The sequence below is a fragment of the Saccopteryx bilineata genome, chromosome X, assembly GCF_036850765.1.
Source record: "Saccopteryx bilineata isolate mSacBil1 chromosome X, mSacBil1_pri_phased_curated, whole genome shotgun sequence".
NCBI classification, from domain to species: domain Eukaryota; kingdom Metazoa; phylum Chordata; class Mammalia; order Chiroptera; family Emballonuridae; genus Saccopteryx; species Saccopteryx bilineata.
Genome location: NC_089502.1, coordinates 106,588,999 through 106,615,537, shown reverse-complemented (window position 1 = coordinate 106,615,537; position 26,539 = coordinate 106,588,999). Strand labels below are relative to the sequence as shown.

Below are 26,539 nucleotides of genomic sequence, written 5' to 3'. Positions count from 1 at the left end.
GAAAAAAGTAGAATTTGCTTGGACAGTTTGGGCTAGTATAAGGCACCCTGAAACAATGATTTTTCTCTTGCCTGAAAGGGAGCACTGATGGGAATAGAGGCATAGTTTTTATATCAGGTTGGCAGCTGTCAAAAGCAGTGGTTGGAGCTGTGGCATGAGAAGCAAGGATGAGACATTTAGAGAAATTAAGTCATTAAAAACTAGTCACAGGTACAGACAAACTGGAATTTTAAAATATGCAGGACCAAGAAAGACCCATTTAGTGTTTTGAGAGAACACTAAATATTTAGGCCAGGTTAATTAGTAAAGCACTTCCTCTGCACAAAGCCATTCCACAAAGATGAGGAGAGGTAGATATTATTTTAAATATTCAATTTTATAAAAGATAACAAGGCATGAAAAGAAAAAGGGAAGCATATCTCATTCAAAGGAACAAAATAAATCTCTAGTAATAATTCTTAAAGAAACACAGACTTATGGCTTACTTGACAAAGATTTTAAAACAAGTGTCTTAAAAATGTTCAGTGGGTTAAAGAATATCATGGACAAATGAAAATCAGGAAATTATATGAATAAAATTGCAATATAAACACAGATATAAATTACAATAAACAACCAGAAATTCTGGAACTACAACACAGAGTAAATGAAGTAAAAAATTCACTAAAAACGTTTCCACAGAAAACTGAAACATGCGGAATAAGAAATTAACAAAACAAACTTGAAGACAGATCACTTGAAATCATTGGGTCTGAGGAGCAAAAAGAAATAATAAAAAAATGTGAAAAGAGACCAAGGGATTCATAAGATAACATCAAGTGGAATAATATATACATTTTCTAAATAAAATTAAATTTTTTTTCTTTAATCTACCAGTTGTTAATTTCCATGTGTTTGTGAGTGTTCTACTTTTTCTTGTGTTGTTATTTCTAGCTTTATAGCACTATGGACAGAGAAGATATTTGACATGATTTTAATCCTCTTGAATTTTTTGAACATTATTTTGTAGTTTAACACATAGTCTATACTGGAAAATGTTTGACGTTCACTTGAGAAGAATGTATATTCTGCTTTTGTTAGAGAGAATGCTCTAACTTTGCTCAGGTTCTTTTGGTTTATAATGCTGTTTAAATAAGCCTTAGCAGCATCTCTAGAATTTTATATATGTGTTTTATTTGTTTCAAGACAATTTTTATTTCCCTTTTAATTTCTTCTTTAATACGTTGATTGTTCACAGATGTGTTGTTTAGTTTTTATATAGATGTAGGTTTTCCCAGCTTTCTTCATGTTCTTGATTTCTAGCTTCATACTATTGTGGTCAGAAAAGGTAGTTATGGCCCTGGCCAGTTGGCTCAGTGGTAGAGCATCAGCCTGGCGTGCAGGAGTCCCGGGTTCGATTCCCAGCCAGGGCACACAGGAGAAGGGCCCATCTGCTTCTCCACCCCTCCCCCTCTCCTTCCTCTCTGTCTCTCTCTTCCCCTCCCACAGCTAAGGCTCCATTGGAGCAAAGTTGGCCCGGGCGCTGAGGATGGCTTCATGGCCTCTGCCTCAGGCGCTAGAATGGCTCTGGTTGCAACAGGGCAACGCCCCAGATGGGCAGAGCATCGCCCCCTGGTGGGCATGCCGGGTGGATCCCGGTCGGGCACATGCGGGAGTCTGTCTGACTGCCTCCCTGTTTCCAACTTCAGAAAAATACAAAAAAAAAAAAAAAAAAAAAGATAGTTATTATTTCAGTCTTATTAAATTTGCTAAAACCTTTTCTGTGTCTAATCATATGATATATCCCAGAGACTGCTCCATGTGCACTTGAGAAGAATGTGTATTCCACTACTGTTGGGTGTGATGTTCTATGTATGTCTTTTAAATGCATTTAATGTAAACTGTGGTTCATTTTCCAGTGTACCAGGGAGTTTGCTGTTGGTGCTACCAAAAGCCTCATCAATTTACAGTGTCATCCAGGGGAGGAGAACTGCCTTGGCAATTTCTTCCTGCTCCTCTTCTTTCTAACTTCTCTCTATCCCTCTCCAATGTCATACTGCAATCATCCCTCAGGCATTCCATGAATAATCTCACTCAAGGATATCTGTCTGGTTGTGCACTATCCAGGTTTCTTATTCTCAATACCTGAGAGCTGGAATGTGGCAACTTTGCTGACTCCCTTGGATCTGCAGGCCACACTTAGGTTCCATTTGTTGGTTTTGAATGCATAGTCATGTTAGAAGCCTCTTGAGTCCCTTGGTGTAATGTGAGGAGCCACTTTTGTTCAGATATGGATATCAAATTAGTTTCAAAAATAGAGAAAAAGAAGACCCTGGCCATTGAGCTCAGTCAGTTAGAGCACTGTCCTGATATGCCAAGGTTGTTGGTTGGATCCCTGATCAGGGCACATATGGGAAGTAACCAATGTATGCACAACTAAGTAGAACAACAAATGAACACTTCTCTCTCTTTCCTTTCCTCTTTCTAAAATCAATCAACAAAAGTGACACACACACACACACACATACACACACACAGAGCGAGCACATGACTTACGTTGCTGTAATGCAAAAGGTACCATCAACAAAATGAAAAGGCAGCCCACTGAATGGGAGGACATATTAACTAATGATACATCTGATAAAGGGTTAATATTCAAAATTTATAAGGAACTTATATAATTCAATATCAAGAAAACAAATGATCAAAAAAAGTGGGCAAATGATCTCAACAGACACTTTTTCAAAGAGGACATACAGATCGCCAGTGGACATATGAAAAGATGCTTAATGTCACTAATCATCAGAGAGATATAAATTAAAACCACAATAAGATATCACCTCACACCTGTTAGAATGGCTATCATCAATAAGTCAACAAACAAGGGCTGGAGAAGGCGCAGAGAAAAGGGAACCCTTGAGCATTGCTGGTGGGAATGCAGACTGATGCAGCCACTGTGGAAAACAGTATGATGTTTACTCAAAAATTAAAAAATGGACCCGGGTTCGATTCCTGGCCAGGGCACACAGGAGAAGCGCCCATTTGCTTCTCCACCCCTCCGCCGCACTTTCCTCTCTGTCTCTCTCTTCCCCTCCCGCAGCCAAGGCTCCATTGGAGCAAAGATGGCCCGGGCGCTGGGGATGGCTCTGTGGCCTCTGCCTCAGGTGCTGGAGTGGCTCTGGTCGCAACATGGCGACGCCCAGGATGGGCAGAGCATCACCCCCTGGTGGGCAGAGCTTCGCCCCTGGTGGGCGTGCCGGGTGGATCCCGGTCGGGCGCATGCGGGAGTCTGTCTGACTGTCTCTCCCTGTTTCCAGCTTCAGAAAAATGAGAAAAAAAAATTAAAAAATGGAACTGCTTTTTGACTCAGTGATTCCACTTCTGGAAATGTATCTGTAGATACCTGAAACACTAATTCTAAAGAATATATGCACCTTTATGTTCATTGCAGAATTACTTACAATAGCCAATATCTGGAAACAGCCCAAGTGCCCATCAGTAGATGAGTAGAAAAGAAAAGCTGTGTACATTTACACAATAGAATAGTACACTTGGCTGGAAAAAGAAATAAATCTTACCTTCTGCAACAGCATGGATGGACTTGGAGAATATTATGCTAAATGAAGTAAGCCAGTCAGAGAAGCTAATTCATAGCTCCATCTACAACTGAATATAGTATCCATTCTTGACCATCTACGAAGACTAAACAGGGAATTCAGGCAATCAAAAGCCAAACCTAATCCTCGCTTATGTAGGAAATAAAGTCGGCAGTCCTATCCAACTTTTCTCAACCAGAAGCAGAACTGCATCCTTACCCTCAGAGCCTGAACAGTATTCCACCTAAAATAGACCATAACAGCACCCTCACCCTGCTGAAGGATATACCCAGAAATCAAAACTGAGCTGGCTGGTAAAGATCTGTCTTTGCCTGATTATTCATATGCACATATACCAATGTAAGAAAGCAAGGAGATCTCTCTCTCTCTCTCTCTCTCTCTCTCTCTCACACACACACACACACACACACACACACACGCCAAATAAACATGACAACACCAATGGAAACAAATAATGCTTTAATAACTGATCTAAAGAAGTGGAGATAAATAAACTGACAAGAAATTCAGAATAATTCTCTTAAGGATGTTTTGTAAACTACAAGAAAACACAAAGAAACAGCTAAAGAAAATTAGAAAAATGATGCATGAACAAAATGGGAAGTGCAACAAAGAAAGAGCAACCATCAAAACACTCAGAAATCCAAATAAATAAAAAATATAATAATCAAACTGAGGAATTCAATAGAGAGTTTAAAAGGTAGACTTCACCAAGCAGAAGAATCAGTGATCTGAACATTAGAAATTACCCAGAGAAGCATTAAAAAAAAATAAAAAAAGAGTGAAAAAAGCCTATGGGAATTATGAGACACAGTGAAAATAAACAAATTTTACATTATGGGAATTGTATAAGGAGAGGAGAAATATAAAGGGACAGAAAGTATATTTAAAGCAATAATGGCAGAAAAATTCCCAAACCTGGTTAAAGCCAGGTTCCTGTACATCCATAGTCATGAATCCCAAAAGATCCCAAATAGGTTGAATATAAATAGGGGTACACCATACACCTTAAAATTAAATTGTCAAAGATCAGAGAGAAAGAACCTTAAAATCAGCAAAAGCAATGAGAGAAGTTAGTTACAAGGGCACTCTTATTAAGGCAATACATGGATTTCTCAACAGAAACTTTTCATGCCAGGAGAGAAGGAACTGCTATGTCTGTCTTCATATATTACAGTGATCTTTAATAGTTTTCAAGTTTACAATTGTTTTATTTAGGTTTCACACATATGTTTCAACATACTCATAGGTATTGTAAAATCATTTTCTATTAGTTGTTTCTGGTATATCGGGATGATTCTGATTTAGGGATTACATGACTTTAATTAAGACACTTGTTTACCTTACTGTGAGAGTTCTTAAATAAATTTTATTGACATTAGAGATATACAATTCCATCTTTTCCAAATAATAATCTGTATTATTTTTAATGGTGTCACATATTGATTTACTGTAGTTTTTTTAAGTATTTTTAAAATTTCACAGGGTTCTTTCTCTTAATCGTCTTCTCTGAATTTGATTATAGAAGTATTTAAAATATAAAAAGCAGATTATGATTGTTACATATGCAGTATGATTTCAATTATATAAAATTTACATCTACACATAACCATAAGAAAACTGGATAGCTATGACAAAATAGTAATAGCAGTTACCTCTGAGCAATTTCTTTCTTTGCTTTATTATACATAATTTTTCAAATCTTTCATTTTATAATTAAAAAATATCAAAAATAACTATAAAAATAGCACCAAAAATGACTTAGTACAGCTATTGTGATCACCTTAATTCTATATGCTGACACAGAAATATCTGGCAGATAGTAAAGTAAAAAGGGTCAAAATGACATCTATTGGCCTAAATAAGAATTCCATTAAAGAGATTATATTTATAATTACCTTTTTCTGTGCCAGAATGAGATCTTGGTCCACTTTGGACATTAAAAATGAACCACCATCATGTTCCATCCAGTAAAATTTCAAGTCCTTTAAATGTACCTTTTCATCTAGTTTTAATCTGTGGAAGAATAAAAAGAAACTGGTATGAACAAATTACTTATATATACTCATTAGTTTAATCCTAACAATTGAGTTTTTGCTTCATGGAATTTTTTTTTCAGAATTTTGTGCCAGAAATATAATCCAGATTTTCTTTTAAGAATATTGCTCTGCCTACAAGAGAGAACAGTTTGGATTAGTCAAGATTGAAGATGGAATTAAAAGTCAGAAGGTTCTAGTAGTAGTCCAGGTAAGAAATTATTGTAGCCTATACCAGAATTGTAACCATGGTGATAGAAATTTAATGATGTACAGAATAAGTATGAGGTAATATTCAATGGAGATTGCTTAGACAGAAGGAGTAATAGAGATGAAGAATCAGGCATTTTAGTGACTGGGTTGATTTTGGTGCGGCCACTGGAATGGGGAAGAACAGAAGTATCAAATCAGTTTTGTGGGGCTTAAATGAAGAATGAAATCAGTTTTAGACATATTGAATTTTAGGTCATTGGGATGCCCAGTATGTCAATTAATACACACTACTGAAGTTAAGGTGAAAAGAAAGAACTGGAGATACAGATTTCTGAATCCCCTATATATGTAAGGTAATTGCAGTAGCAGGTGTAAATGGAGTCATCCTGGAGGCCGAGCAAAGAGAGAAGAATGAAGAGAGCCAAGACCCTTTAGAGTACCAATATTTTAATGATGAGCCACCAAGAGAAATAAAAGGGAAGGACATATATGGAAGCTATATCAGAAGTGTGTGCATAACAAAATCCAAGGTAGAGATTGTTTCAAGAAGGAAAGACTAGTCAATAAAGTCACCAGTTACAAGATCAGAGAACTTGACAACAAAATTTTAGTGGTGGGAAGGTAGAAACCAGTATGTAGTTTAGGCAGGTTTAATGACAACAAATAGGAATGAATATACACACACACACACATATACACATACATACATATATATATATACTTATATATATATAATGTGTATAAACACAAACATATATTATATGTATATATAGATAAATAAAGTTGAAACCAAGGAAGGTAAAACAAGTAACAGAACAAAGAGCTGAAAGAGCACCAGAACATGAGATCCAGAGCACAGTTCAAAGTATTGATATACTAAAGCAAAAAGAAAGACATTTTCTACACTCTAAAATAAAAAATGAGAAATTCATGGCTGGGGAACTAGAAAGTTTGATCTAAAAAACTAAAGAAAATTTCACAGATTGCATTTTCTTGGTGAGGTAGAATGTGGGATCATTTTCTGAATGCAAAAGCTAGATGAGGAAATCATAGTTTTGCCAAAAATAGAAACACTGAAATTGCTGCTGCGGAGAATGTGATAAGGAGCTATAAATGGAAAGAGAGATTTCTATACATTATCAACATCCCAGTAAGTATTGAAAACACGTGGTGACAGATGGCAAAAGTACCAGAAAAGCTTAATATAAAATAAGATACATCTATATATTCAAATTGCTAAATGAACAGCAATAATTGTTTGCATCCCCAAATAGGCCTTTCTTTGTGAAATATTTTTTTAATGAAACTTGTTTATATAAGTTTTATTAGGTAGTCCCCTAATTCTAATGAGATCTTTTTTTTTTTTTTTTTTTTATATTTTTCCGAAGCTGGAAACTGGAGAGACAGTCAGACAGACTCCCGCATGCGCCCGACCGGGATCCACCCGGCACGCCCACCAGGGGGCGATGCTCTGCCCCTCCGGGGTGTCGCTCTGTTGCGACCAGAGCCACTCTAGCACCTGGGGCAGAGGCCAAGGAGCCATCCCCAGCGCCCGGGCCATCTTTGCTCCAAAGGAGCCTCAGCTGCGGGAGGGGAAGAGAGAGGAAGGAAGGAGAGGGGGAAGGGTGGAGAAGCAGATGGGTGCTTCTCCTGTGTGCCCTGGCCGGGAATCGAACCCGGGACTTCTGCACGCCAGGCCGACGCTCTACCACTGAGCCAAACGGCCAGGGCTTTGTGTAATATTTTTACACAGTAAAATATTTTTACAAACTATCTTCCCAGTCTGTGAAGCATGATATCCACACATACAACACCTCTCTCTCTCAAAAAAAAACCCCACAAACAAACAAATACCACCAACAACAAAAAACCCTCTAATTCTTTGGTTGAATACTGGAAATTTACCTCTATTTCTCTAATGAACAGAGAGAATGAAAGTCTGGACAGGAAGGAGATAAGATAAAGAAGCAAACATACTTTTTGATCCCAGGTCCTGCCATGACCCTCAGCATGGGGGCCAGGTCTTCAGCATAGCGACACATTGGGCCAGTGCATTGAAACACCTCCTGGGCTCCCCTGGCCACAGGAAACTGACCGTCATTAGAGACCACACCTGAAAGGTTAGATACTCAGGTTAGCTGTCCAAAATAAGACACGAACCCTCATATGAGTGAAATCATAAGGTTCTTAGCTTTTTCTGACTTATTTTGCTTAACATGGTATTCTTCAGGTTCATCCATGTTGTAAAACTGAAACACAGAGACACAGACAACTGTATGGTGGTTACCAGAGGGAATGGTAAAGGTAAAGGGTAAGGGGTCTAAATATATGGTAATAGAAGAAGATTTGACTTTGGGTGGTGGGCACCCAATACAATATACAGATGATGTATAATATACTTGTATACTATATTATCTTATTAACTGATGTCATCCGAATAAATTTAATGAAAAACAAAAGCCGCCAGGAAAAAATTGTACTCTACAAAGGATCCCACATTAAGCTATCAGCAGATTTCTTCAGCAGAAATTCTACAGGCCAAGAGAGAGAGGAATGACATATTCAAAGTGTTAAAAGAAAAATAATGACAGCCAAGAATGCTCAATCGAGCCAAGTAATCTTTCAGATATTAAGGAGAAATAAAAAATTTCCCTACACAAACAAGAGCTGAAGGAATTCTTAAAACTATACCTGACTTGAAATAAATGCTAAAAGAAGATTTTCAAGCTGAAATTAAGGAAACACTCATCAGTAATATAAACCATATGAAAGCATGCAACACACTAGTAAAAATAAATATATAGTCAAAGTAGAAATGTAGATACCTCTAAATCTGAAATAGTAAGGTGTGTTAACCACTTAACTATAACATAGAAGTCAAAAGAAAAGAGTATCAAAGTAATATAACTTCTACAATAATGCAAATACAGAATATAAGAAGGGCTAAATAATGACATAAAAAATATAAAGGGGAGAGTAAAAGGGTAAGCTTTGTAGACTAAGTTAAGTTGCTATTAGCTTAAAATGAAATATTTTATTTATGATATATCTTATGCAACTTTATGGTAACCACAAAGCAAAGAGGTAAAGCAGATGCACAAATGGTAAGAAAGGGAAAATAGAGCCTACCATCACAGAAAGTTACCAATTTACAAAGGTAGGCAGAAGCAGAGGGAAAAAGAAAATATCATAATATAAAACCACCAGAAAACAATTAAAATGTAATAAGATGGCAGTACTACGTCTTAACATTTCAATAAAATTCTAAATGTAAGTGAATTAAATTCTTCAATCAAAAGGTACAGAATGGTTGGATGGGTAAAAAAATAAAATAAAAACACATAAGACAAAAACAAAAACAAAACACAAGACCAAAACCCAACTACATGCTGTGTACAAGAGACTCACTTTTGCTTTAAAGACACAGAGAGTTTCAAAATGAAGGGATAAAAAAGATATTCTAAGCAAGTGGAAACCAAAAGAAAGTATGCAAGTACTGTATTTGCATCAAAGAAAATAGACCTTAAGCTAAAAACAGTAACAAGAAATAAAGAAGGTCATTACATAATTATAAAGTGGTTAATTCTTCACATAGCTATAACAGTTGTGGATATAAACACAACCCATATCGGTTCATCCAAATACATTAATGAAATACTAAGATGAAGGGAGAAATTGACTACAGCAAAATAATATCAATACCCCATTTCAAGTAATGAATAGATCACCCAGACTGAAATCAACAAGAAAATAATGAACATGAAGTATACATTGCACTTAATGAACCCAATAGACATTGATATCATTTTTCATTCAACAACAGAAGAATACACTTTCCTCTCAATTGCACAGATCATTCTCCAGGACAGACCATATTACAGTATGCAAAATAATCTTTAGCAAATTGAAGAAGATGAAATGACACCAAGTGTCTTTTCTGATCACAATGACATTAAACAAGAAATCATCAATAGGACAGCTAAAAACTTTTAAGTACATGAAGTCCTAGCCATAGTAATTTGACAAGAAAAAGAAATAAAAGGCATCCAAATTGGAAAGGAATAAATAAAATTGTCACTACTTGTAGATATTATGATATTAACTATAGAACACCCTACATACTCCACCAAAAATTATTAGAACAAATAAATTCAGTAATATTACAGGATACAAAACTAATATACAAAAATTGGTTGTGTTTTTATACAGAGGTTAGCAAAGTAGGTTTATAGTTGTTTGTGTGGAAAAGGACATGCAGGTTACGATTATGATAATAGCTTTAGTAACTCAAAAGAATGTTACAATGCAACTGTACCCCTACTTTTGCCAACCCCTGTATATTAATATATGAACTATGAGAAAGATGAATGAAGAAAAAATCCATTTATAACTGTATCAAATAAATAACAAAAAACTTATTTAAGAAGGTAAAATACCTGTACTCAAAACATTATAAGATATTGATAAAAAAAAAAGCTGACAGAAATAAATGGAAAGATATTATGTGTTCATAGATTGGAAGAATTAATAGTCTTAAAATTTCTATACTTTAAAAGTACAATTTCTATATATTAAAAGTCATATACAGATTTCATTCAGTTCCTATTAAAATATCAATGGACCTTTTCAAAGAACTTGAAAAATAATCTTAAATTAATATGGAACCCCAAAAGATTCCAAATAGCCAAAGAAATCTTGAAAAAAAAACCCCAAACTGGAAGTATGTTTCCACACCTCAAATTATACTACAAAATTATAGTAGTCAAAACAATGTGGTAATAGCACAAAAATAGACACATAGATCAGTGAAACAGTTTATAGATACCAGAATAAACCTGGGCTTATATGGTCAATAAATTAATCTATGACAAAGGAGGGAAGAAAATATGATGGAAAAAGAGAACCTTTTCAATAAATGGTATTGAGAAAATTGGACAGCTACTTGGAAAAAAAATGAAACTAGACCACTTACTCCATATACAAAAATAAAATTAAAACATTAATATTAGACCAGAAACCATAAAATTTCAAGAAGAAAACATATTCAATAAACTCTTTGACACTGGCCTATGTAATACATTCTTTGCTATGTCTCCTCAAGCAAGAATGATAAAAGCAAAAATATACAAGATTACATAAAATTTATAAGCTTTTTCTCAGTGAAGGAAAACATCAGCAAAATGAAAAGCCAACCCATTTAATGGGAGGAAATATTTGCAAATTTGGAGTTTGCAAATAAGGAGTTAATATCCAAAATATAGAACAAACTCATAAAATTCAACATAAAAAATAATCCAATTAAAAAATGAACAGAGAATCTGGATAAACATTATTCTAAAGAAGATATACAGATGACCATGAGATACATTAAAAGAGCCTCAATATCAATAATCATAAGGGAAATGGAAATAAAAACCAAAGTGAAATATTACCTCACACTTGTCAGGTTGGCTATTATCCAAAATAAAACAAATAACAAGTAACAAGTATTGGCAAGGAGGTGGAAGAAAGGGAGCCCCATGCACTCCTGCCTATATTGTAAAATAGTGCAGCCACTACAGAAAATAGTATGATAATTCCTCAAAAAACAAAAAATTAAACTTTCATAGGTCCCAGCAATTTCACTACTGGGTATCTATCAGATGAAAAACAAGAACAATAATTTGAAAAGCCATGTGGACCCCTTATATGCAGGTTTACTTAAAATACTTGACTTTTAGATTTGTGATCTGCCAAATGGGCATAATTACTTCCTGAAAGTGTTATTCTAGAGATTAAATACAATTAGTATGGTAGGAAACTTAAGAGTGCCTGACACAGAGCTGGTGCTCAATAAAAAGTAGCTATTTTAATTTAAGTATATTGTTAAATATATATATATTTATATATATAAAATCATGTTTATAGGTAAGATTATTCTGGTAGGGACCAAATTTCTGTATTGCTAAAAGTAGAAATACCCTTATCACCATATAATATTACCTGGGGAAGGTTTGTGTCCAAATATGCCATTGAAGAATGCAGGCATTCGAATGCTGCCACCAATATCAGAGCCCACACCCATCACTGAGCAGGCAGCTGCAAGGGTACAGCCCTCACCACCTATGGGAAATGCAAAACATTCCTTTATAATCAACAAATTAGATTACTATTTGCATGGAATATATTTTTACATGTCACATTTTTTTCTAAATGAACAAAAAAATTTTTTCAATTTTATTTAGAAAATTAAATTTAACAGGGTTACATTAATCAATAAGAACATGTAGCTTTCAGGTAAACATTTTTATACCATTTAAACTGTTGATTATGTTGTATACCTATCCCCCAAAGTCAAATTATTTTCCGTCACCTTATACTATTTGTCCCTCTTTAATACCTTCCCCCACCCCCTGCCCCATATCCCCCTCTTCCTGGTCACCACTTCAGTTTTATCTATGTCCATGAGTCTCAGTTTTATATCTCACCTATGTGTGAAATCATACAGTTCTTAGCTTTTTCTGATTTACTTATTTCACTCAGTATAATGTTCTCAAGGTCCATCCATATTGTTGTAAATGGCAATATGACATCATTTATTATGGCTGAGTAGTATTATTCTATTGTATATATGTACCACTTCTTCTTTATCAAATCCTCTATCTAAGGACACTGGTTGTTTCCATGTCTTGGCCACTGTGAATAATGCTGCAATGAACATGGGGGTGCATGTTTCTTTATGAACTAATGTTTTTGAATTTTGGGGGTAGATTCCAAGTAGAGGGATTGCTGGGTCATATGGCAGTTCTATTCTTAATTTTTTGAGGAACCACCATTCGTTTTTCCATAATGGTTGTACTAGTTTGCATTCCCACTAGCAGTGAATGGGGGTTTCTTTTTCTCCATGGCCTCTCCAACACTTGTTATTACCTGTCTTGTTGATAAAAGGCAATGTAACAGGTGTGAGGTGGTATCTCATTGTAGTTTTGATTTGCGTTTCTCTAAAAGCTAGTGAAGATGAGCATCTTTTCATATATCTGTTGGCCATTTGTATGTCTTCTTGGGAGAAGTGTCTGTTCAGGTCCTCTCCCCATTTTTTAAAATTGGATTGTTTGCTTGTCTGTTGCTGAACTTTGTGAGTTCTTTATATATTTTGGATATTAACCTCTTATCGGACATGTTATTTCAAATATCTTCTCCTATTTGTTGTCTGCCTATTGGTTTTTTTTTGTCAATTTCTTTTGCTGTTAAGAAGCTTTTTAGTTTGATATAGTCCCATTTGTTTATTTTTGTCTTTCCTTCTTTTGCCTTTGGGGTCAAAGTCATAAATTGTTCTCTATGGCCAAGGCCCATGAGTTTAGTACCTATGTTTTCTTCTATGTAATTTATAGTTTCAGATCTCATATTTAGGACTTTGATTCATTTTGAATTAATTTTTGTCGTGAAACTGTAGTCAAGTTTCATTCTTTTACATGTGGCTTTCCAATTTTCCTAGCACCATTTATTGAAGAGGCTTTCTTTTCTCCATTGTGTGTTTTTGGTTCCCTTGTCAAATGAAGATTATTTGGTCATATACTTGTGGCATTATTTCTGGGCTCTTAATCTTATTCTATTGGTCAGTATGCCTGTTTTTCTGCCAATGCCATGCTGTTTTGATTACCGTGGCTCTATAGTATAATTGGAAGTCAGGTAGGGTAACATGCCTGGCTTCATTCTTTCATTTCAGATTGCTTTCACTATTCGGTGTTTTTATGGTTCTATACCAATCTGGTGATTTTTCGTTCTATTTAAAAATAATAATATTACAATTATGATGGGGATTGCCTTATATTGCTTTGGGTAATATGGCCATCTTAACAATGTAGAGTCTTCCAATCCATGAATATGGAAATTTTTCCATTTCATTGTGTGTTTTTCAATTTCTTCCAATAATACTTTGTAGTTTTCAATATAAAGGCCCTTCACATCCTTTGTTAAGATTATTCTTAGCTATTTTTTTTTAGTTGCAATAATAAAAGGAATTGTTTTGTTGAGTTCATTTTCTGATGCTTCATTGTTGCTATATAGGAAAGCAGTGAACTTTTGTATATTGATTTTGCATCCTGCAACTTTACTGTACTGGTTTACTGTTTCTAATAGTGTTTGAATAGAGTCTTTGAGGTTTTCTATATATGTATAGGATCATGCCATCTGCAAAAAGTGATACCTTGACTTCTTCTTTCCTGATATAAATGCCTTTTATTTCTTTCTCTTGCCTGACTGCTCTAGCTAAAACTTCCAGAACTATATGAATAAAAGTGGAGATGTTGGGCACCTTTGTCTCGTCTTAATTTTAGAGGAAAAGCCTTCATTTTTTCACCATTTAGTATGATATTAGCTGATGGTTTGTCATATATGACCTTTATTATGTTGAAGTACTTTCCTGCTATACACATTTTATTGAGTATTTTTAAAATAAAGGAATGTTATATCTTATTGAATGCCTTTTCTGCATCTATTCATAAAATTGTGATTTTTGCTTTTTGTTTTGTTAATGTGGTGTATTACATTGATCGATTTATGTATGTTGAACCATTTTTGTGTTGCTGGAATGAATTACACTTGATTGTGATGCAATATTTTTTAATGTGTTGTTATATTTGAAGTGCTAGTATTTTGTATAGAATTTTTGCATCTATATTCAATAGAGATATTGGTGTGTTTTCCTTTTTTGTTCTTGCATTTACCAGGTTTTTGTATCAGGGTTATACTGGCCTCATTAAATATGTTAAGGAGTGTTGCTTCTTGTTCTATGTTTTGGAAGACTTTGAGAAGCATAAGGACCAAATCTTCTTTGTATGTTTGGTAGAATTCACTACTATAGTCATCTGGTCCTGGACTTTTATTTTTGGGGGGGTTTTTGATAGTTGTTTCAATTTCCTCCCTGCTTATGGGTCTATTTTGGTTTTCTACTTCTTTGTGGCTCAGTGTAGGAAGATTGTTAGTTCTAGGAATTTATCCATTTCTTCTATATTGTTGAATTAGGGGATTAATCTTTTATATGAGATGTAATGTAAAATCAGGAAGATCTTAATTTTGACTTTTGTTTTTTTTTCTTTCCATTTTCTGTATGTCTTAGTTTTGGTCCTTTTTTTGCCTTCATTACTGACTTCTTTGTGTTTACTTCACTTTTTTGTAGTGAGTGACATTTAATGTTTTTCTCCCATTCCCCCCTTTTTTTGTATATTCTATAGATATTTTCTTTGTAGGTACCATGGAATTACAAACACCATCTGTTATCTCTATCTATCTATCTATCTACCATCTATCTATCTATAATCTATCTAGATATATGTATATTATGATGTTTTGACATCTTAAAAAACATTTTAATTGGATATGGCTTCTCCCTGGGCTAGCAAATTCTTAGAAATAGAAAATGTCCTATCCGTAAGCTGCTTTTTATGTGAACTAACCAATGCAGAGCCATATATCCTCTTCCTTGAGGTACCACAGGAGGCATTACTCCTATACCGCAACCATCTCAGGGCCAGGTACAGGCAAATAGAGACCACACCCAGATTCCAAAACCCTCCGAATTTATTCAAACTAGCCAGACTTAAGCTGTTTATCCTACCCTGCATAGCCTTTCCTGAAGAAACCCAATAAAGACTGTGGCTTAATAATTTCCCCTGCTCCTGTTTTCTATCGCCTGAACACCCTGGTGTCTTTCTCATGTTGTCCTATATAGTTTGCTGCTGTGCCTCCTGGCTTTAGTAAAAAGCGAAAGATTTACGCAATCTGAAGAGAAACCAGAGTATTACCTCCTGGCTTTAGGACCTGTGAGTATAGTAAACTTTGTTTTCCTAAATTTCTTCTGTGTCTCCTTCTGTGACTACACATGAATGACCATCTTATAAAAATGTAAAGTAACATTCTACAATTGTAACAATCTGTTATAAATGTATGCCAACCTAACTTAAATTGCATATTAAAACTATGCTTTTATGCAGCTCCCTTTCCTCCACTTTATATAACTAGTTCCATATATTATATACTTACCTACTAACATAGATTTATAATTATTTTTGTATGTGTCTTTTAAATACTGTATAAAATAAAAAAGTTGATTTTCAAACCAAAATATACTAATACTCATTATTATATTTGCTCATGTATTTACCTTTATCATAGATCTTTGTAGTCATATGACTTTCAATTACTCTTTAGTATTCTTTTATTACAACCTGAAGGACTCTCATTTCTTTTAGGGCATATCTGGTGGCAATAAACTCCCTCTCAGCTTGTTTATCTTTGGATAGCTTAATTTCTCCCTCATTTCCCCTTTTTCTGGATATAAAATAGTTACTTGATAGTTATTTTCAATTATCCATTTTAATACAGCATTTCACTGCCTTCTTGCCTCTAAGGTTTCTGCTGAGAAATCTGATGTCACCTTAAGATCTTCTCATTGTCTTTATGTTTCAATGGTTTGATTCTGTGTCTCAATGTGGGTCTATATATAGTCAACCTACATGGAATTTGTTTGTTTGCTCGTTAGTTTATGTGTTTCACAGCAGTTTTATGTTTGAATTTGTAGATGTGTCTTTTCTCAAATGTTGGATGTTTGGGGTCAATATTTATTCAAATAATTCCCTCTTTTTTCTTCTCATTTAAGTAGTCCTATAATGCATAAATTGATCTTTTTAATGATATTCCTTATGTTTCTTAGTCTCTATTCATTTTGCCATCTGACTTTTTGAGATGCTATTGAACCCTTCTGATAATTATTCAGTTATATTTTTCAGTTCCAGAATTACTTTTGTTTCCTTTTAGAAAAATGTCTTTTTCTTTCATATTCTCATTTTGTTCACATATTATTTTCCTGATTTTGTTTAGTTTGTTGCCCATGTTTTGCTTTAGCATTACAACACATTTGATGTTCCTTTAAATTTTTGTCTAGTAAGTCCAATGCCTGTGCTTCTTCACTGACAGCTTATATCACTTTATTTTCTTCCTTTGAATGAGCCATGTTTTACTGTTGCTTTGTATTCCTCAAGATTTTTGTTGAAATTTGGACATTTGAGAAAGCATCCACTTTTAGTTTTCACAGACTATTTCCATTCTGAGGAAATCCTTCACTAATAAGCAAGACATGTTCTGAGGCTTAAGATCAGCTAAGGGGTGATGGTATAGTGTCTTTTCATGCCTTTTCTAAGAGTGAGTTTTGCTTCTGTGTGTGTGTTTTCAATTCTCCCACTTCCAGGAGTTCCTTTACATATTATAGTTTTCCATATGCTAGCTTATTCTTAAAAATTTTAGATATTGTCTTGTATCCTTGTACCTGTAATTTCTTGCCTTAAAGGTCTGTAGATCTATAGTTATCCTGCAGCTTTCATGAGCAGTGCCTGCTCTTTTTCCTGTACCTTTTCCCATCCTGAGTTCTAAGCTATGCTTCAGTTTCCCATCTGAGCTCAGAGTTAGGAAAAACAGAAACCAGTTATTCAAGAAGTCTCCTTATTGGTTAGAACATTTTGAATCAGTTCTGTTCTGTTTCTATATTTAGAAACAAGAAGTGAGGAATTGAGTGGTTGCTTCCTCCTGACCACTCCCAGCAAAGGAGTGGGCCAAGGGTGAATAAAATTACTGTGAAATGTCTGATTAATTTGAATATTAATTTTTCTTGATTGTTGTTTTTACTTCATATCTGTAGACCTTTGACTATTTTTCAGAGCTCCTATAAAATTGTATTACCCACTCTCTACTTGTTTCTTAATGTTTTTATTAAGAAGAGAAGGCTTGGAAATAACTAATCTGTTATCTTGCTGACAACAGATTATGCTCCCCCATAAATTTTGATGAGTTACATTTTCATTCTCATGTATCTCTTCTTTAATCCATTTACTTTTTAGAATCATACTGTTTAATCTCCAAGTGTTTGTAGTTTTTCCAGTTTTCTGTAATTGATTTCTAGTTTAATTTTATTTGTTGTCTGAAAACATATTTTAGATGATTTCTATTCTTTTACAATGGTTAAAGTGTGTTTTATGGCCCAGAATGTGGCCTACTTGGTAACTATTCCATGTGAGTTTAAGAATAATGTGTATTCTGCAGTTCTTGGGGGAAAAAAACTCTACAGATGTAAAATAGAACCAGCTGATTGATAGTGTTGTTCAGTTAAAAAATGTCTTTAAAATTTTTATGGCTATGGATCTGTCAATCATTGATAGAGAGGTGTTGAAGTCAGCAGCTATAATAGTGAATTCATCTATTTTTCTTTGCAGTTCTATAATTTTTTGTTTTACATATTATGATGCTCTGGTGTTTCATACATACATATTAAGGTTCTTTATGCCTTCTTGAAGAAATGCCCTTTTTATCCCTAATAATTTTCCTTTTTTCCTTTCTCTGAAGTCTTCTAGATCTAAAATTAATAAAATCACTCCTGCTTTCTTTTGATTACTGTTATCATATTTTCCCATTTCTTTACTTTTAATTATGTCTTTATATTTAATTTTATCATAATTGTCTTTATGTTTTATATATTTTTCATTTTACTTTAAAATTATTTATATTTTATTTTAATTATTTTAATTATTATATTCTCTTTATATTTTAATTTGTCTGTCTTTTAGACAACATATATTCATGTCTTTTTAATCCATTTTGAGATTGTCTTAAAGTGATAATTGATATTGTTAGATTAATATCTACCATATTTGTTACTATTGTCTATCTATTCTTTGTTTTTTCTTCTGCCTACTCTGGTTATTATTGATCATATTTTGTTTCCCTTTTTTCTCCTCTCTTATATACAAATTAGATGTTTAAAAAATTTTTTTAGTGTTTGCTCTTCAGTTTACAATACACATTTATTAATCCAAGTCCTCCTTTAACTAACACTTTGCTACTTGCCAAATATTGATATTACCTTTTAACAATATTCTTATTGTTGTTATTATTTTAACAAGCTGTTATCTGTTAGATTAATTAAAATTATAAAAACAAAACATTTTACCTCCATTTATTGCTTCTCTAATGATTTCTTCTTAATGTAGATGTAAGTTTCTAACCTATATCATTTTCTTTCTCTCTAAAGAACTTCTTTTAATACTTTTTGTATTGAAAGTCTGGTGGTGGACAACTTTACTTGTTTGTTTCCCTTATCACCTTTGAAGGATAATTCTGCTGGATATATAAACGTAGGCCAGTGTTCTTCTTTTTTTTTTATACAGTTTAAATATTTTATTCCACTCACCTCTTGCTTGTGTGGTTTCTAATAAAATGTCTGATGTAATTTGTCTTAGTCAGTTTGGTCTGTATTACAAAGTACCATAGACAGAATGGCTTATTAATTAGAAATTTATTTTTCACAGTTCTGGAGATTAGGAGTCCAAGATAAGGTAGTCAATATGGATTGGTTCTGTTGAAATTACTCTTCGGGTTTCTGCCATCTGTCTTCTTAGTGTATTCTAAGATGTTGGAAAGAAAGAGCTTTCTGGGGTCCTTTTTATAAGGGCATTAATCCCATTCATGGGGGCTCCACTCTCATGATCTAAGTACTTGTCCAATGTTGCACTCTAAATATCATCTATTAAGGATTTCAACACATAAATTTAGGAGGACACAAACATGCAGTTCATTGCATAATTATTCTTGTAATTTTATAGGTAAGGTGTATTTTTTCCTCTTGTTTCTTTGAAAACTTGTCCTTTCTCTTTGACTTCCTGAAAGTTGAATATGATGCCTAGGGATAATTTTATTTCTGTATAAATGTTGCTTGTTGTTTTCTGAGCTTCCAGCATTTGTAGTTGGATATCTATAATTAATTCTGGGACATTATCATTATTGTTGTACTATTCTGTTCTTTCATTATTTTTTCTTCTCTTGGTATTCTCATTACATGTATGTTATACCTTTTAATATCCCACAGTTACTGAATATTTTGTTTTTTATTATTTTATTTCCTCTTTGCACTTTAGTTTTTGAAGTTTCTACTTCAGTATCATTGCATCTTCCCTTAACTCTGTCAAAAGTATCAATTGGTTCATCAAAAGAATTCTTCATTTCTATTTTGGTGTACATTTCCTCTTGATTCTTTCTTAGAATCTCCTTCTCTCTGCTCACATTACACATCTGTGCCTGCATGTTTTCTATTTTTTCATTGACACTTTTAGCATGTTAATCATAGCTGTTTTAAATTCATGAACTAATTTCAACATTGCTGGCACACCTGTCTTTTTGAACTGTGATATGTGTCATTTAGTTTGCCTTTATTTTGTTGTTGAAAGCAAGATATGATGTACTGGGTAAAATGAACTGAGCTAAATAGCCTTGTAGTGTGAAATTTTGCAATTATCTGTGTAGGCATCAGGCTGTGTTTACTGTTTGCTGTATCTCTAAGCATCAGATGTTAAATTTGCATCCTTGCTTTTTTCCACTGCGGTTTTTGGGTTTCCCTGGAGCCATATTAAATAACACCTGTGATGCACAGTTATTTTAGTTGTATTCATCTATTATACAGAAGCTCTTTTTATGTGGTAATAAGGTGTGTGGGGAGGGAAGTATTCTACAGTCCATTGATTACATCATAGTCTTTTAGTTAGAATGCACTACTGGCCTGTAACATTAATTCATGCTTCTCAAGTTTGTTATGTTTTTCTTTTTTGGGGGGAGGGGGACAAGAAGCTGCGAGGGGGCTAGAGTTGGGTATTCTCCTTTATCGGGTCTGATCAGCTAGTCTCTAGTAAAACCAGTTAGTCTGTGGTAAAATAGTTTATCTGAGAGCATTCCTAGTTAAAATAATAGAATTTTTGGTCATATTTCAAGATGGCTAACTTTGCCCTCCCTCTGACAGAAGCATAAGATGAGTTTTCTCCAATCTTCACTGTGAACATAGAAGGGCTCCTAGCAATAATATTTATGAATATGTTGGGACCCCTGAGTATTTTAACTCTCAAACTTTTTCACATTAAATCTTAAACAATTGATCATTTACAGTTTGGGGTTTTTTTGTCTGTAGTATTTCTCATAAAGTTTTCTGCTTTTGGCCTTCTGCTTAGGTAAGTTTTGATTCTCTGTATCTGCTTGTCTTTCTCTTCAATTTTTGATACAGTAGTTTTTCCTATAACATAATTTTTCTGATATTTATGAGAAAAGTTGTTGATATTCAGTCTGTTTAGCTTTTTTTCTTGTTGTGGAAATGGGAATAGAAATTTCCAAACTCCAAACATGCCAGATCAGAAACCTAAAGTCACATTTCTATTTCTAATTATCAAAATAAGTTTACAAGACAGGCTTCTTTAATAATGACTACTTTATAAGTTGAGGAAACTGAAACACTGAGTAACTTCATTATGGTACCAAGGTCACCCAGCAAAAAAACTGTCAGTGTTCTCTTTGGCTCTAGCAACCACAAGCTTGAGCACCGTATTTTACTAACTGACATACATTTGTCTTCAGGATTGATAAAATCCATGTAAACTCTCATCTTTAATATACTCCCTGATGTTCTCCTCTTACATTACTTGTTGCTCATTCTTAATTTCCTTTATTAGATATGTCTTCTCTTTTTAACCTTAAAAATGACAAAGCTCTGTCATGGGCCACATTTCATTTCTATCAACACTCACACTGTGTTTTTTCTTCTTTTTTTTTGCATCTATTCTTATAAGTTATAGATTAGATACTGTACCATGCTTATGATGACAACTACTAAATTATTTTAAACCTAAATTACTACTCTGACTTATATAAATAATATATATAATAGGCTACTTGACATCTCCAAAGAGTATCTTATGAACATCTTAAACAAAACATGTTCAAAGTGGTATTGCTAAATCATATCGTCCCATTTGTCCCTCCTTTTCCAGTTTTTTCCGTCAAAATGAATGTTTATACCATATCTTTGGTCAGCAGCTGTGTTAATTTTTACTTCTCTTTTAACCTTTACTCTCACCTTCCCATTACCAATATGTCAGCCAGTCATGTTCCAGCTACCTTTAAAATATATCTTGTGTCCCATCTACTTTTCTTCAACTACACAAACACTAGGTGGAACCACTATCATTTTTCTTCTGGACAACTAAAAGAGACCTGTAATTTCTCTATTTGCTTCAGCTTTTGTTCTATCATCTGACCTGGATAAACCTTTTTAATTTCATCTCTAAATCCTCTGTCCTACGCACTATGCTGGATTTCTTTAAGTTCACTGAACACACTAAGCATGTTTCCACCTTAGGCTTTTGCACTTTCTGTATTCTCTAACTGAAATGCAGAGGTAGAGGATCTTCTTGATCCACTACCCTTACACCCCTACAGCCACTCAGTGGCTAGCTAACTATAATCCTTTACATTTCATTATAAATATCACCTCTTTAGAGAGCATTTCCATGATTATATCTGCTATATTCCTCCATTAGCACAGTTTCTGGTACACAGCACAGTTATCAGAGCTCAGTGTCCTTACATTATTTCATCACCTTTGTCTCAAGAAGATATAGTTTTTTTTTCTTTTTCTTTTCTCCAAGTGAGAGGAGAGGAGATACAGACAGATTCCTGCATGTACCCTGACTGGGCTCTACCCAGCAAACCATTTGGGGCCGATGCAATTGAGCTGTTTTTAGCGACTGAGGCGTGGCTCCATGGAGCTATCCTCAGCCCCAGGGATGATGTGCTCAAAACAACTGAGCTATGGCTGCAGAAGGGGGAGGGGGAGAGAGAGAAAAATAGAGAGAGAGAGAAAGAGAGAGAGAGAGAGAGAGAGAGAGAGAGAGAGAGAGAGAAGGGGGAGAGAGAGGGGTGGAGAAGCAGATGGTTGCTTCTCCTGTGTGCCCTGACCAAGAATTGAACCTGGGACATCCACACACCAGGTCGACGCTCTACGACTGAGCCAACTGTCCAGGGCCAATATAGGCCTTAATCTGATTTAGCAAAGCTGGTTAAGCTTACCTCCATCTCTCTCTCTCTGTTGCTCTTTCCTTCTCTCTCTTCCCACACATACACCTGTATGCACATGCACACACACACACATAAACACAGAGGAACCAAGAGTATGAATATTCATTGTCTACAATGCTCATCACCAATATATGATAAATTTTGCAATTGAGTTCACCATAAACACCTAATTAATGACATTCCCAGAGGTTTGTACAATAGTATCTATACCCCCTCCTCACAGTGACTTACTGGCAAAAATGTTCAACTTACCAGAACTTCCACCTACGATATGCCGTAAATCATATGGATTGTTGGACCGGCCATAGATCTTGTTACTGGATTCATACCACATGCACAGCTCACTACAGTTAGTTATGCCTAGAGGAATGGCACCAGCTTCCTTCAGTAATGCCACTACAGTGGCATCTGTTTTGGAAATGGCATTACGACGCTTCACAAGGCCAGAAGAATTAGGCATTCCTGTAAAATCCACAAGAAAAGAAAGTTAAAATGTTATTAAATAAAATAAGGACAGTTTACTGAGTACCTTCAATGAACCAACCCAGCTGTTGGGGGTGATTTCCTTAGTACTGGTGGTGGTATGACTCAGTGGAGAGTACACAGTCTTTGGAATCAAAACTAAGTTCTTATCACACTTTTGTAGTTTACCAACTCTACAAACTTTGGGAAAGTCACTTATTTTTTCTGATTCTCAGTTTTTATAGGAATATATGAGATGTTGTATGTGAAGTATGTGAATCTATTCAATAAATAAAAGCAATTGATATAGATTCCACCATTCAATAACATTAATTGTTAAGTACTGTTATTAGCCCATCTATACAAGAATAGGTTTAGAGAAATAAAAAAGCAGAATCAAGGTCCTGATGAAAAACGAGAGCAGCTAGAAAAGAATTGAGAAATATATAATAATTCAGTATAAAATAAAAGTACCCTTTATACTATTAATGAAAGAATGTCCTTGTAAATATACTAGAAAACTGGCTTTCATATGAAAAAAATACAGTGTAAACAAAAATAAAATGTAGCTACAGTAAACAATGGAATGTAAAAAATTAAGCATTAAAATATTAGAAGAAAATGTATACAAATATTTTATAAGCTGACTTGAGAAATATTTTATAAATGGCATAAAAGCAGAAATTATAAAATGTAAGATTTATTCATTCAAAATATTACATTACTTTGTTCAATGAAAGAAGTCATTAAAAAGTTAAAAGACAAGCAACCAACTAAGAGCAGTTATTTGACTATAAATATCAAAAGATGAATATGTAAAAAATATTTTAAAAAATCAGGCCCTGGCCGGTTGGCTCAGTGGTAGAGCGTCGGCCTGGCGTGCGGGGGACCCGGGTTCAATTCCCGGCCAGGGCACATACGAGAAGCGCCCATTTGCTTCTCCACCCCCCCTTCCTCTCTGTCTCTCTCTTCCCCTCCCACAGCCAGGGCTCCATTGGAGCAAAGATGGCCCGGGCGCTGGGGATGGCTCCTTGGCCTCTGCCCCAGGTGCTGGAGTGGCTCTGGTTGCGGCAGAGCGACGCCCCAGAGGGGCAGAGCATTGCCCCCTGGTGGGCAGAGCCTCGCCCCTGGTGGGCGTGCTGGGTGGATCTCGGTCGGGCGCATGCGGGAGTCTGTCTGTCTCTCCCTGTTTCCAGCTTCAGAAAAATACAAAAAAAAATATTTTAAAAAATCATATAGCTCTACAGTAGAAAGATAAAAAATACCAATAAAAACAGCTAGAAGGGATCCAAGATCACAGAAGAATGAGTGGAAGTTACACCATCTCCTCCCAGAATCAAACTGGAATTACAACTATAATATAGAACAATCAAACAAAATAACCAACAGAAGACTAGCTGAAGAGAACTCTTATAACCAAGGATTAACAGAGAAAGCCACATCAATACTGGTAAGAAGGGCAGAGATGTGAAAAGGGCTGGCCATGTTCCCTTGGGTGGCAGCTAAGATTCCGAAAGGATATCACAGCTGCAGAGATTCCCCCTAAAAAGAGTGTGGTCTAAACCAGTGGTCCCCAACCTTTTTTGGGTCATAGACCGTTTTAATGTCAGAAAATATTTTCACGGACCGGCCTTTAGGGTGGGACGAATAAATGTACAACGTGACCGAGACAAGTGTCAAGAGTGAGTCTTAGATGGATGTAACAGAGGGAATCTGGTCAGTTTTAAAAAATAAAACATCATTCAGACTTAAATATAAATAAAACGGAAATAATGTAAGTTATTTATTCTTTCTCTGCAGACCGGTACCAAATGGCCCACGGACCAGTAGCGGTCCATGACCCGGGGGTTAGGGACCACTGGTCTAGACCACTCCTGGAGCTCCCTGGAGCTCTTTGGCCCAGAGTACCAGATTTGGGAGGAGCTACACACATAACAAATGGCTGTGAAAATCAAGAAGGATTATGTCCACCAGGAAGAGATAGGAATCTGGAAGAGACATAAGCACCCTCTTGAAGGCCCAACACACAGGATCTCATTTGCAGCCACTCACCTTGGGCTCTGGCAGAGGGAAGGTGGAGAAGACTGGAGTTGTGTGAAGAGAGATGGGGTTTGAGGCACAAGGGAGAGAGCTGAAGGAACAGCCAACTGAAGCCCTGTGCTGAGCCCCTGTCAAACACCACAGATATAATTTTCCTTGGGTGGAGTTCTCCCCTCCCCTTCTTAGGCTATTGCATAAGTTTGGGGGAATGCAATAGCCCCATCCATTAGACACCCTGGTGCCCCACCCTGAGGAGCTGATACACTTCAGATAAGTCAGCTACCTGGGCCCAGGCTGTATAGATCCAGCGCAGACTCAGGGGGTGTCATTGACTGCATTGTGTTTTGGGGCAGAAGCCATTCTCTGCACCTTCCCATGAACCTGACCAGCACGTCCTAATCATGATACAGTAGTCCCATGCTTGGGCTCCTGGCAGCCTCATCTTCCTGATTTCTGGTGGCCTCACTGTGTTGAGGTCTCTCCAAAATGTTTGGGCAAAATCCGGGACAGATAAGAGTTGTATGGCACTGGGGCATGAGCCAGTCCCCCCCATCTTCCTATAAACATGACTGGCACAACCCCTCATGTGAGATCCTCTGGCCTCATCCTTCAACACCTGGAGGCCCTGCCTTGTTGAGCTGGGGTTCTCCAGGAGGTCCCAGCAGAATATGAGACAGACTGAGTTATGTGGCTTTAGGACGGGGACATTTTTACCCTTGCCTGCTTGACTGGCATAGAACCATCCCTTCACCTAGTCAAATCCTGGTCTTACTGGGCCTGAGGAAGTCTCTTGGTAACACCCTGATGACTTCCTGAGATCCTATGGCACTACAAAAGACTGAAAATTCAAATGAAGAAAATGATGGACAGTGACATAGTACTGCTTCAAGCATCTAATTTAGTTGCCCTTCAAATACTGAAAAAATAAAATAAAAACATTAACTATCAGTGAAGGATTAGTAAAGCCTTGCATCTTAGATGTCACTCGGGAAATTCCGGGTCCTCAAACCGCACAAAAAATTGAGGATATACCACTTTCGAACAATACAGTTCAGGGAAGAATTTTTGATATGGCCAACAATATTGAAGAGCAAATTAGAGAAGGGATATAGCAATGAAAATGTTTTGCCAATCAACTTGATGAATGAACTGACATGAGTAACTATGCTATCCTACTTTTCTTTATGAGGTAATATTAACGGTAAAGACTGTAGAGAAGAACTACTCTGTTGTCTTGATTTACCTGGTCTGACTACTTGTTCAGAGATATCT

At 35.5% G+C, this 26,539-nt stretch overlaps 1 protein-coding gene across 1 annotated transcript in view; it reads right to left on the bottom strand.

The window, feature by feature from the left end:
• FAAH2 (fatty acid amide hydrolase 2) overlaps positions 1-26,539 on the bottom strand; it is a 114,089-nt gene that overhangs the window by 25,572 nt on the left and 61,978 nt on the right. The window contains exons 4-7 of the mRNA XM_066250073.1: positions 23,018-23,227; positions 11,828-11,947; positions 7,823-7,958; positions 5,495-5,612 (exon numbers count right to left, since the gene is read on the bottom strand). Of these exons, the coding sequence (XP_066106170.1) occupies positions 5,495-5,612; positions 7,823-7,958; positions 11,828-11,947; positions 23,018-23,227 (584 nt within the window). The remainder of the gene's footprint in view (positions 1-5,494; positions 5,613-7,822; positions 7,959-11,827; positions 11,948-23,017; positions 23,228-26,539) is intronic.